Source organism: Neoarius graeffei, chromosome 6, assembly GCF_027579695.1.
Source record: "Neoarius graeffei isolate fNeoGra1 chromosome 6, fNeoGra1.pri, whole genome shotgun sequence".
Taxonomy (NCBI): Eukaryota; Metazoa; Chordata; class Actinopteri; order Siluriformes; family Ariidae; genus Neoarius; species Neoarius graeffei.
In genome coordinates this window covers 22,443,397-22,457,336 of record NC_083574.1, presented here as the reverse complement: position 1 = coordinate 22,457,336, position 13,940 = coordinate 22,443,397, and the positions used below count along the sequence as shown (strand labels likewise).

Here is a 13,940-nt window from a genome sequence, read left to right as displayed (position 1 = left end):
TAACTGGCAGAGGAGGAGGCATTGCAGTTATTTATAATGATTATCTAGGTGTAGGCGGCACAGTGGTGTAGTGGTTAGCGCTGTCGCCTCACAGCAAGAAGGTCCGGGTTCAAGCCCCGTGGCCGGCGAGGGCCTTTCTGTGCGGAGTTTGCATGTTCTCCCCGTGTCCACGTGGGTTTCCTCCGGGTGCTCCGGTTACCCCCACAGTCCAAAGACATGCAGGTTAGGTTAACTGGTGACTCTAAATTGACCGTAGGTGTGAATGTGAGTGTGAATGGTTGTCTGTGTCTATGTGTCAGCCCTGTGATGACCTGGCGACTTGTCCAGGGTGTACCCCGCCTTTCGCCCGTAGTCAGCTGGGATAGGCTCCAGCTTGCCTGCGACCCTGTAGAACAGGATAAAGCGGCTAGAGATAATGAGATGAGATGATATATCTAGGTGTAACACAAAAACCTGGTTATAAATTTAATACATTTGAAGTTCTTCATACTCATATAATGTATGTAGCCATGAAAAATAGGTCTGCCCAGTTAATTCCATTACTTATTATTTACAGGCCCCCGGGCCCATATTCTGAGTTTCTTTCTGAATTTGCAGATTTTATCTCAGATCTGGTTATTTCCTTAGACAAAGCTTTAGTTGTCGGAGATTTTAATATTCACTTCGATAACCCAGAAGACCCTTTGAAAACAGCGTTTGTGTCCATTTTAGATTCAGTAGGGATTAATCAGAATGTCATAGGACCGACCCATAATGGTGGTCACACCCTTGATCTAATACTAATGCCGCTTTTCCACTACAAACGCGGCTGAGCCGTGCCGTGCCGAGTCGAGCTGAGTCGAGCTGAGTGGGGCTGTTGGAGTTGCATTTCGACTACAACCGCGCTGAACCGTGCTGGCTGGAAGTGGGTGGACACATTGGGTGGAGTTAGCGAAAGTGGGTGGACGTCATGTGATGCCGTTAAGCAGCGCAAACAGTGACATCAGTGACAGTGGCGGAACAAGTCAGAGCCGGGCCGGGGGCGGGGCAAATGACCGGGCCCTTTATTAAAGCTTATCATAACATCATTTTAGGCTACAAAATGTTCGCAACTGCGGTGTTTACCAATTTCAACACTACCGGGTGCAACTATGTTATTTAGTACATCAAGTCCTTCAAACGAACATGTAACTCAGAAACAAAAAACATTAGGATACTGTACATGGCTCATAATAAAACATCAATAGCCTATACTGCGCACATTATTTGAAGGGCATACGAATGAGCGCTCAGAGGTTGCAACGCTGACAGGAAGAGTCAGAAATAAAAGGAGGGCGGTGCAAACCTCACTGAATGCACTGTGTTTACCAATTTCAACACTCCGGGGTGCAACTATGTTAGTTTGTACATTAAGTCCTTCAAACGAACATGTAACTCAGAAACAAAAAAAAACATTAGGCGACATACTGTACATGGCTCATAATAAAACATCAATAGCCTACTGCGCGCATTATTTGAAGGGCATACGGCGAGCCTTGCGCTCCGCGAACTCGTGCACGATGCTCTGTATGTCACTGATTCAGTGAGCTTTTCAGCGGTAGTCTCACGACCCGAATAGTAAACAATAAACATGGAGGACATGGAGTCGTTAGTGTTGCTGGTCTCGGTGCTGTGGCTTGTTGTCACCGACAACGCCAACAGATACTGGCAAGAGCGTATAGATGAGGCGAGGCGCATAAGGCTTCAGAAATTCTCGTAATTCATAATTATTCTTCTTCCGGGTTTGCGGTGTTTACAGATCCCAGCGCGCTCGCGGGGCGTGTGTGGGCATGTGAGGACACTCCTCCTCACCAATCAGTGCACAGGGGAGTGTCTGCTCACGCCCCCAACCTCAGTCGGCACGGTTTGGCTCGCTTCAGCCCTACTCCAAAACGGCGCGAGTTTTAGGGGCTAAGCAGGGCTGAAACGAGCTGAGTCGTGCTGGTTTTTGGTAGTCGAAACGCGAGCCGTGTCGGGCTGAAGTGAGCTGAAGCGAGCTGAAGTGAGCTGAAAAAGGGTAGTGGAAAAGGGCCATAACATTCAGGTTAAACGTAGACAATATAGTCATACTTCCACAGTAGGGCTGCACGATATCAGAAAAATATGCGATATTCGATAACATGACTGAATATCTCGATATCGATATGTATCACGATAATTAAATATATACTGTTTTTCTTACCTCTACTCGCCGTTCTGCCCTGTATCTAGCATTTAAAAAAACACACCCAATGCATCGCTTCCATTCCAACATTATTTTTTATTGGAAAAACATGGCTACACCTGCAATGGTGTCCAGCAATCATCTTTAAATCTCTTAATTTTTGTGAGCGCAGCAGAAAATGTCTTAAGTTGAAGTAAACAAAAAACTGAAAACTACATTACATTAACATAAAGCATTCAAAATGGCAATTTCAGCGGCTCCCGGGAGATGAAGGTGAGCGACACAGATTCACCATAAACTCAAACACAATCTGTTAATAACACATGCAGGTGAGGGAGCAGTAGTGTGTGTGTGTGTGTGAGTGAGCGAGCGGTAGTGTGTGTGAGAGAGAGCGCGGTTTTATGTTTTTATGCTGCTGTACATTAGTGTTTGTCCCAGTGAGCCGCCCCACCACTGTTTTACAGGTACATGTCTTGCAAAGTACCTGAGTTTGCAGTACGTCATCCCTCCTGAATCCAAAGTACTTCCAAATAGCAGACGTGCATTTTTTTTTTTTTTTGGAAACCAGTTCCTCCTCACACAAGTTTGTCTCACCACACTTGCTACCGCTCCCACCTTCCGCCATCACCACGAGGCTTTTACTTGTTTTGCAATAGGGGGCGGAGTTATCCCGCGGCGCTTGTTGACATTCAAATGTGATTGGACGGCACAGAAAAATGTGCCTTTTATCGAAATTTAAGTAATTTTTGCGGTATGTGTATCGCAAACTATGATATCACGATATCGATACTTTTTCGATATATTGTGCAGCCCTATTCCACAGTCTGAAGTTATCTCAGATCATTATCTCATCTCATTCAAACTATGTCTGAGTAATAATATATGCACCTCACCACGCTACTGTATTAAACATACATTCACGTCAACTACTGCACAGAGCTTTATAAATGATCTCCCAGAGTTATCAACTTTGATTGGGTCACTGTCAGCCCCTGCAGAACTTGATCAGGCAGCTGAATGCTTAGAGTCAACATTCCGCCATACCTTAGATAATGTAGCTGTGTGTGTGTGTGTGTGTGTGTGTGTGTGTGTGTGTGTGGGGGGGGGGGGGGGGGGGGGGGGGGGGTGTGTATATATATATATATATATATATATATATATATATATGTAACACGTCCTTGAAAGGTGGTATGTGTATGAATCTGTGCAGCTAAATTATGGATAAATTATGTGTTTTGTTTAAGTAACTATGCTGATGGACTATTTGGACATTTGTAAGTTCACCTATTCATATTGTATGGTGATATATGTGTGGACTGTTGATGCATGTACAGGTATCGCTTAGATACCACCAGAAATGGGACTGAAAGCTACAACACTTATTCAACCCTTGAAGCATATCTTGTTTTACAAACTTTTTCTTTTTTTTTTGATTGACCAAAGACTTAACTGAAGAAATCTGTATATATTGTGTGTTACCCCCGAGCAGAGAAAACTTAATTAAAAAAAAAAAAAATGATTATGTAGCTCCTCTAAAAAGGAAAATGGTCAGAGACAAAAAATTAGAACCCTGGTATAATGATGACACTCTCACATTAAAACAGACCACTTGAAAATTGGAACATAAATGGCATCAAACAAAATTGGTAGTGTTCAAATTAGCGTGGAAGGAGAGCTTCCTGAAGAATAGAAAAGCTCTTAGTGCTGCTCGATCAACATATCTCTCCTCCCTAATAGAAGATAAAAAAATAATCCTAGATTCCTATTTAATACTGTGGCAAAATTAACCAGGAATAAGTCTACTATAGACACATGCACACCTGCAGTATATAATAGTAACGATTTCATGAATTTTTTTTAATGACAAAATTGAGAATATCCGACAAAAAATTCAAACTACTAATTTAAGGTCAGACAATGTAAGTGACCCTGTAGTTAACCCTATACAGTGGGGCAAAAAAGTATTTAGTCAGCCACCAATTGTGCAAGTTCTCCCACTTAAAAAGATGAGAGAGGCCTGTAATTTTCATCATAGGTACACTTCAACTATGAGAGACAGAATGGGGGGAAAGAATCCAGGAAATCACATTGTAGGATTTTTAATGAATTAATTGGTAAATTCCTCGGTAAAATAAGTATTTGGTCACCTACAAACAAGCAAGATTTCTGGCTCTCACAGACCTGTAACTTCTTCTTTAAGAGGCTCCTCTGTCCTCCACTCGTTACCTGTATTAATGGCACCTGTTTGAACTTGTTATCAGTATAAAAGACACCTGTCCACAACCTCAAACAGTCACACTCCAAACTCCACTATGGCCAAGACCAAAGGGCTGTCAAAGGACACCAGAAACAAAATTGTAGACCTGCACCAGGCTGGGAAGACTGAATCTGCAATAGGTAAGCAGTTTGGTGTGAAGAAATCAACTGTGGGAGCAATTATTAGAAAATGGAAGACATACAAGACCACTGATAATCTCCCTTGAGCTGGGGCTCCATGCAAGATCTCACCCCATGGGGTCAAAATGATCACAAGAACGGTGAGCAAAAATCCCAGAACCAAACGGGGGGACCTAGTGAATGACCTGCAGAGAGCTGGGACCAAAGTAACAAAGGCTACCGTCAGTAACACACTACGCCGCCAGGGACTCAAATCCTGTAGTGCCAGACGTGTCCCCCTGCTTAAGCCAGTACATGTCCAGGCCCATCTGAAGTTTGCTAGAGAGCATTTGGATGATCCAGAAGAGGATTGGGAGAATGTCATATGCATGGATTAAAGTTTTCCGTCGTGTGACGGATTTCCGTCAACTGAACTCTCCCAAGGCCAAATGTGAGGTCGGTGATGATCCGAGGAGAATTAAAATGACGGGTGGTTGGGTAGAGATTGGGTTATAACACTGATGTGTTGCAACACCATCAACTATCAGCAGGGTTTATTTAACTTTTTTGTTTTTGAGCCATGCTTTGTGTCGTTCATTTCCTATGTTTGATCATGTTTAAACATTCGCTGTCTACGGTGCGGCATTAAAAAAACATGCGGTGTCAAAATTGGCAAAATACATTCCCATGTGCTTGGCGTGCTTGTGTCTGACCATTTCTGTTTTGTATTAAATTAAATCTTGCGAAAATGGCTTAGTTCAAACTTGGACATATAGAAATAGAGCATGTTAAAAAAAAACGAAAAAATAAACCCCGGAAAGCCCGCTCCTCTGCTTCAGCCAGACTTGAAGACCCGACGGTGCAATGCTTGCAGACTGTCAGAAGTAATTAGACCTAAATTTATAGCTAACAAATCAGCAGACGCCCCAACAATTATTATTTTCGTTAGGCCAATGTGTAAGGTATGTTAGAACCATGCCTTATAGCCTACGTTATATCACAATTTAAAGGACGTTTGAGGAGTTGGAGGCTGCGAGCGCAATGATGTTCCGACATGCGCTAAACTTTATTCCCTGAAAATCATACACCAGCGTTCAATGCCCCAAACAGTCAAAATGTCTAGAAGACTACGGTTAAATAATAATCATAGCCTACCAAGTTAAATTACGTCAAAACATCTGTTTCTGGCCTATGAAATGATGAAGGAAAATGAGAACAAACGCAAAGTAGATAGCAGCCAACTTCACGCGATCTTTTAGGTAACTTAACACTCGTGTTGGCCACAATATTTCTCTTAATAAAATCTTGAATTGTTTTTGAAGTCGTATTCAACACAAAGTAAGGTCAAATTATAATTTTAATTTAAGCGAAGATCCAAACTTTTTTCTATATTGACGTCGAGCATAGAGGAGCATGTCATTCTGCTTTCGGTTTCGGCAGCATGGATGCGCTTTCCATGAAAGAAGGCACTGATGTGTCTGCCATCGATAAAGGTGTAAAAAACAAGTGGAGGTGGGCTTGGCTGTACGAAATAGGTGAAAACGGAAAGCCATTTAGTTCATGGTGCAAAAAACTAAACATTCCAGGCGCTTGCATTTGTGTGGTTTGCCACAAAAAAAAATATACGGAAGCAATGGAAAGAAAGCGCTGTCGCGCCATCAACTGGAAGCCAGCCACAAGGCCAATACAAGGGGTCTTCAGCACACCTCTTCTTTACCAGGAGCAAGTCTCACCTCAACGGAGGTCAGTCCATCTATGGCTGATCGCGTCTGTGCACAGAAAATACGTGTCTGTGCTTTTATAGCGCAGCATGACCTGCCGTTGACCATATCGCAGCCACTGGTCGATTTGATGCGATCAATCTTGGAAGACAGGAGCGCCCTCTCTAGGTTGTCACTGTCAAATGCTCGTGCCTCATATTTGTACACGCATGGCATTGCTGCACAATTCAAAAAAGAATTGTCTATGAAGCTGCAAACAAAAATGAATATCTCAAAAACGAACAATGGTGAAGAATCACTCAACAATAAATTGAATATATTAATCCATTAATTAATTGATAATAAAGTTATCAGTTTTAAGTTAACCATTCTCAGAATTTCATCGAAATCCACCCATAACCCCCCCCTAGAATTTCATCGAAATCCACCCATAACCCCCCCCCGTAAATTTTCAGTCAAATATATATATATTTTTTTGCTTTAATCCACGCATATGGTCAGATGAAACCAAAATAGAACTTTTTGGTAAAAACTCAACTTGTCGTGTTTGGAGGAGAAAGAATGCTGAGTTGCATCCAAAGAACACCATACCTACTGTGAAGCAGGGGGGTGGAAACATGCTTTGGGGCTGTTTTTCTGCAAAGGGACCAGGATGACTGATCCGTGTAAAGGAAAGAATGAATGGGGCCATGTATCGTGAGATTTTGAGTGAAAACCTCCTTCCATCAGCAAGGGCATTGAAGATGAAACGTGGCTGGGTCTTTCAGCATGACATTGATCCCAAACACACCGCCCGGGCAACGAAGGAGTGGCTTCGTAAGAAGCATTTCAAGGTCCTGGAGTGGCCTAGCCAGTCTCCAGATCTCAACCCCATAGAAAATCTTTGGAGGGAGTTGAAAGTCCGTGTTGCCCAGCGACAGCCCCAAAACATCACTGCTCTAGAGGAGATCTGCATGGAGGAATGGCCCAAAATACCAGCAACAGTGTGTGAAAACCTTGTGAAGACTTACAGAAAACGTTTGACCTCTGTTATTGCCAACAAAGGGTATATAACAAAGTATTGAGATGAACTTTTGTTATTGACCAAATACTTATTTTCCACCATAATTTGCAAATAAATTCTTTAAAAATCAGACAATGTGATTTTCTGGATTTTTTTCTCATTTTGTCTCTCTCTCTCATAGTTGAGGTATACCTATGATGAAAATTACAGGCCTCTCTCATCTGTTTAAGTGGGAAAACTTGCACAATTGGTGACTGACTAAATACTTTTTTGCCCCACTGTAATGGTGATGATACACGGGGCAACTTTTTGGGCAATGTTGCCGAGCAATGTTGCTGGGCAATTGCGTTTTGACTCTTTTCTATTGAGATTGGGCAACATTGTTTCTTTCTGAATGGTTTTGATAATCTCTGGCAACTTTTTGAGATAAGCCAATCAGAACGCGAGTATCGAGTCATGTGACCTCCGGTGAGGTTCGGATCAGAAATTTCAAACAAATATGGCGGCCGCTCAGTGTCAGTGGAGTGAAGAGATGGAGAGGCTCCTCATCTGTTTTTACGCCGGTAAGTTATTTTAATATTCTATATGGAGGAATTTACCTCACCAAAGCTCTAAAAAACAACAGACAGCTTGATTAAATGGTCACAGCAAAAATTAAGACATCGATTTTTTTTTAGCTAACTGTAAACTGCCGTTGCTAACTGCTGTTGCCCATTGTTAGTTGCCCTGAAAAGTTGCCCTGTGTCTCACCTAGTTGCCCGTTGCCAGCAACATTGCTCGGCAACATTGCCCAAAAAGTTGCCCCGTGTATCATCACCATAACTCTATCAGATCATCAATTAGAATGTTTTACTCCCCTTAAAGAAACTGAATTACTTTCATTAACCTCGGCATCAAAAGCCTCAACTTGTGTACTAGATCCCTTACCTACATGTCTATTCAAACAGATAATACCTGAAGTAACTGAACCACTTCTAAAAATAATAAATTCTTCTCTCACGATTGGCTATGTACCCAAATCCTTTAAACTAGCAGTTATCAAACCCCTGATTAAAAAGCCTGACCTTGATCCCTGTCAGCTGTCCAATTATCGGCCAATATCAAACCTCCCCTTTATCTCCAAGATCCTTGAAAAAGCTGTGGCACAGCAGTTATGCTCATGTTTACATAGGAATAACATCCATGAAATGTATCAGTCAGGATTTAGACCTAATCACAGCACAGAAACAGTTTTGGTTAAAGTAGTAAACGACCTACTGTTGGCATCTGATCAGGGCTGTGTCTCGCTGCTTGTGTTGCTTGACCTTAGTGTAGCATTTGATACCATTGATCATTCCATTCTTCTGGATAAACTAGAAAATGTTGTGGGAGTTAAGGGAACGGCCCTCTCCTGGCTCAGCTCTTATTTAACAGATCGTTATCAGTATGTTGATATAAATGGTGATATTTCTAGACGTGGTGGCATGGTGGTGTAGTGGTTAGCGCTGTCGCCTCACAGCAAGAAGGTCCGGGTTCGAGCCCCGTGGCCAGCGAGGGCCTTTCTGTGCGGAGTTTGCATGTTCTCCCCATGTCCGCGTGGGTTTCCTCCTGGTGCTCCAGTTTCCCCCACAGTCCAAAGACATGCAGGTTAGGCTAATTGGTGGCTCTAAATTGACCGTAGGTGTGACTGTGAGTGTGAATGGTTGTCTGTGTCTATGTGTCAGCCCTGTGATGACCTGGCGACTTGTCCAGGGTGTACCCCACCTTTCGCACGTAGTCAGCTGGGATAGGCTCCAGCTTGCCTGCGACCCTGTAGGACAGGATAAAGCGGCTAGAGATAATGAGATGAGATGAGATGAGATGAGATGAGATGAGCGATTTCTAGATGTACTGAGGTAAAGTTTGGTGTTCCACAAGGTCCACTACTTTTTTTCTCTATATATGTTACCTCTGGGTGATATTATTTGTAAACATTGTATTAGTTTCCACTGTTATGCTGATGACACACAGTTGTATGTTTCTGCAAAACCTGATGAGAGACACCAGCTTAATAGAATTGAGGAATGTGTGAAGGACATTAGACACTGGATGCTTATTAACTTCCTTCTGCTTAACTCTGACAAGACAGAAGTACTTGTACTAGGACCACATGCAACTAGAAGTAAGTTTTCTGATTACACAGTAACTCTGGATGGACTTTCTGTTTCTTCACGTGCAGCAGTAAAAGACCTCGGAGTGATTATTGACCCCAGTCTTTCATTCGAAACTGACACTGATAACATGACCCGGATAGCTTTCTTTCATCTCAGAAATATTGCTAAGATAAGAAATTTAATGTCACTACATGACGCGGAAAAACTAGTTCATGCTTTCGTTACCTCCAGGTTGGATTATTGTAATGCCTTACTGTCTGGATGTTCCAATAAGTGCATAAACAAGCTCCAGTTAGTTCAAAATGCAAGAGTCCTTACTAGAACTAGAAAATATGACCACATCACGCCTGTCTTATCCACACTGCATTGGCTCCCAATCAAATTTCGTATTGATTATAAAATACTACTATTGACCTTTAAAGCAGTGAATGGTCTCGCACCACAGTACCTGAGCGAACTTCTGGTCCTCTATGACCCGCCACGCCTACTTAGATCAAAAGGTGCAGGCTATCTGCTGGTACCTCGTATAGTGATTGCTACATCAGGGGGCAGAGCCTTTTCTTACAAAGCCCCACAGTTATGGAACAGCCTTCCAAGTAATGTTCGGGAATCAGACACAGTCTCAGTATTTAAGTCTCGGCTGAAAACATATCTGTTTAGTCAAGCCTTGTGTTACTAGTGTTTATGAGGTAAAGGTGTAGATCTGGAGGGTCCTCAGACATAGTGTGTTTTGGTAAACTGGGATGTATGGATGCTGTCAGTCCCCACTCGCTTGCTCACTTGAGTTTGTTGATGGTGTCGTGGCTGGCTGCTTTATGTCCCGGGGCTCCCTCATGCCTGTGTTACCTTCTGGCTCTCCCCTTTTAGTTATTTTGTCATAGTTAGTTGCCGGAGTCCCTGCTTGTACTCAGTGCAATATGTATACTGTTCCTACTTATTCAGGTGACATTGGGCATACCTAACCACCTGTGTTTTCTTTCCCCCCCCCCCAATCTGCCCCTCTGAGTTACATGGAGTCAACAGGAAATCTTTTGCTGGAGAGGGTGGAGACCTCGACTGGCTCTCGTAGCCTGCAGGGAATCGGCCGTCAGACATTCTGTCGCATGTCCCAGACCCGGTGAAATGTAATTGAATTGTCTTGGCCAGCCCTAAGGGTCCCATCTGCATCCCATCATTGCTGAGGAGTGTGCTCCCATCACCCAATCAAGCATCCAGCCAGAGCAGGTCATGATATTTTTTAACCATATTAATATGCCATTGTTGTGTATTATGCCTGATGTCAAGACTCTCGTCTCTGCGAGCCTACCACACAGACTTAATACTTGTGTCATTTTTAGGGCATACCTAACAACCTGTGTTTTCTCCCCCCCCAAATCTGTCCCTCTGAGTTACATGTCGGTCCTGGGATCGAGATGCTGACCTCTTCTGCCCCTCGGACCTGCTTGATCCATCCTGGTGCCCTGTGTCTGGTTGGAGTCTTATCGCATCGCTCCTGTGGAGGACGGCCCCATGAGGACGGTTGAAAGTTACACTTGGAGGACGCTCTGGACTCTTACAGTAATGCTTTTATGGCTGAGGACTACAGTTGACTTGCTAACTTTCGGACTGCAGTTGTCATGAACAGTTTTGCACTCAAGTTTCCATCAATGAAGAGTTTATAACATCAACAAAACTGACTTCATGTTAAAACTGTTAATGTTGTCTGTTGTTGCCCAAATGAGGATGGGTTCCCTTTTGAGTCTGGTTCCTCTCAAGGTTTCTTCCTCATGTCGTCTGAAGGAGTTTTTCCTTGTCACCGTCGCCGCAGGCTTGCTCATTGGGGATAGATTAGGGATAAAATTATCTCATGTTTTAAGTCGTTCAAATTCTGTAAAGCTGCTCTGCGACAATGTTTATTGTTAAAAGCGCTATACAAATAAACTTGACTTGACTAAGGCCCTGTCCACATGGCAACAGATTCAGGTGAATCTGATAAAATTGTTTATCGTTTTGGCCTGGCAATGGCGCCGTTGCGAAGTCGTCTGGATGAGTAGAACGGATTTGTTTACGATGACATCACAACCACATGACTGTCAGTGCTTCATGCCGGGTAGAAGTGTAACGAACTCGATGCGAGTTGTCAACAAATCCTATAACTTGGTTCATGAAACGCACTTACAAAATATTTTCACTGTGAATATTTATTGTGTAATGGTGCAAAGAGAGAGAGAGAGAATAGCCCTTAGGGCAGAGTCTTTAGTCCAAACACTGCGGAAGCAGTACCAAACCGCACCGCCCGTGTGCTTTCCAAAAACAAAAACAATCCCACCAGCAAACATAGAAAAAAAAAAGGAGCGATCTCACCTCTTCAGATGTTGGTTTAAATCCGACAATACATTCCTCAAAAGGGGCATAGAAGAACAAAGTAATCCACAGATGTGTAGCATTCAATTTATTCCGGACCATTAAAGAATTCTGGAGGATATCAGAATGTTGGCATACCGGCTTCCATCTACCCCCATTCATTCCTCTTTCCGTGTCTTTCGTTTTACGCTACTGATTAATAATCAAAACTTTATGTGGCTAATGCTACAGGAGAAGGGGTTTATGCGCATGCGTCTACTTTTTCTATTGTTCTGGTGTCTCCGATGGGACCATCTTACAGCGCAGGTAGTGGTGTGGCATGTGTATTGCATCGTTTTCAGCAAGCGTTGCATTGCCATATGGTCCTGAAATTTTACTGATCCGTTGCCCATGTGGACGCGATATTTAAAAAAAAAAATCTCGTTGTCGTTGTCGTGTGGATGTAGCCTAATACAGAGACAGACAACCATTCATACTCACATTCACACCTATGGGTAATTTAGAGTACCCAATTGACCTAATCCGCATTCTTTGGACTGTAGGTATAAAGCAGAGCACCTGAAGGAAACCCAAACAAGCACGAGGAAAACTATCAAACCCGACACGGAAAGGGCCCAGTGGGCCAAGAGGTTCAAACCCAGAACCTTCTTGCTGTGAGGTGACTCTACCACTATACGAACCACTGCACCACCGGGTCACCTGAGGCATCCATGACATCACTCAAGTGCACTAAGACATTCAGCTCCCTGAAAGCTAAGTTACAACTCGATAAACATCATAACTTCTCAATGATTTACGAAAGTGTAAATGGGCGTTGGGGGGCGTGTCTAGAAAAATGGCCAAACTAAATGCAAACATTTCAGACCTGAAGGCAGGATTCTGAACTGCATTTTTAAAGCTAATAAATATACTTGTTCTGAGACAATAGCTTAAACTATATATATTTTTAAATCATTTGTACTAGTAAGAAAGGAAAATATCAACCTTTAGCGGATACCCAAACACACTGGTTAGTAATAAATGTGCCATAACAGATAAAGTCCATGCACATGGCTGAGTTCTGCTCTGTGGTTGAGTCGATATTGGACCAAACAATGCCAAAGTTGCAGACACGTGGCTCATCATTGATTATTTACATTGTAGCTAATAGCTAATAACTCCATGGAGCAAAATTTATGAAGAGATGCATTGAGGAGTATAGAGAGAGTTTACAACTCTGACACTGATGATCTCAAATCTTCCACACACAAAAAAAATCCAATTGCATTGTGGCATAAAAAAGGTAATAATCGTACAAACTGGAATTTCGCAATAAACGACTAACTAGGTTTGAAAGCGCTCAAAGTTAGTTACTTTTGCATCCACAAATCAATTTTTCAACTTTAACATGAGCAGTCATGTTTATATCGGAATCCCAGGCCTTTCCTACAGCGGCCTTTCCTCAGGGAGCTTTCCCCGTCCTCTTCTCTCCCCGTGTCTGTCCTACCTAGCCGGGTTGCTGTAGGCCCAATCCGCGGTCTCGCCTGATGTGGCCCGCCGCTCCGCGAAGCCCGAACCCAGGTAGCGTCCGTCCATCCTCCCGCGACGGGCTCGGGACTCACGCCGTTTCCCCACAGAGTAAACACAACGCGATCACATTTTAATAGAAAATGCGCCGGGCTCCGTGGCGATCCGCGGTGCTGGAGTTTCGTGGGAGATGGCAAAGCTGTGTGTGTGATGATCAGCGTATGTAATAAACTCTCCAAAATTAAAAAAAAAAAAAAAACCTACTCAGATGTGCGCGGCGGCGGCGGTGCTCCCCATTCCCATTCTGGCTCATTTCCCAACAACCACTTCCTACTGGAGCTGGAAGTTTTACACTTTTTTAAACTTAACATTACCAGTAAAATTACATTCATAATACTCTAAAATTATGAACTAATAATTGGCATGTAAATATCACTTATATAATATTATGAATAAATTATTTATTATACAAAAAATATTGTACATTGCATAATCATTTAAACAAAGTTTACACTATGCTAAACGCACTAAATTATAGGTTAAACAAAAATGCATTTATATTTCAAAACAAATATCAACTTATAAAACTAACATTTCTAATTACAGCAACAAGTATTATGAACAGCATAACATTTAATTCTAATTGCATTATAGCAATCATTATATCTATAAAAAGT

General features: G+C 42.7%; 1 protein-coding gene across 3 annotated transcripts in view; it reads right to left on the bottom strand.

Moving 5' to 3' along the window:
- The window catches only part of qser1 (glutamine and serine rich 1), a 72,380-nt gene extending 58,813 nt beyond the window's left edge, over nt 1–13,567 (bottom strand). For 2 of the 3 annotated variants that reach the window (XM_060923430.1, XM_060923432.1), the window contains exon 1: nt 13,244–13,567. In XM_060923430.1, the coding sequence (XP_060779413.1) occupies nt 13,244–13,332 (89 nt within the window). In that variant the 5' untranslated portion in view covers nt 13,333–13,567. Of the gene's footprint in view, nt 1–2,666; nt 2,957–13,243 lie in introns of those variants that run through there. The other variant, XM_060923431.1, reaches the window with a different exon arrangement.
- Between the last annotated feature and the right edge of the window lie 373 nt (nt 13,568–13,940).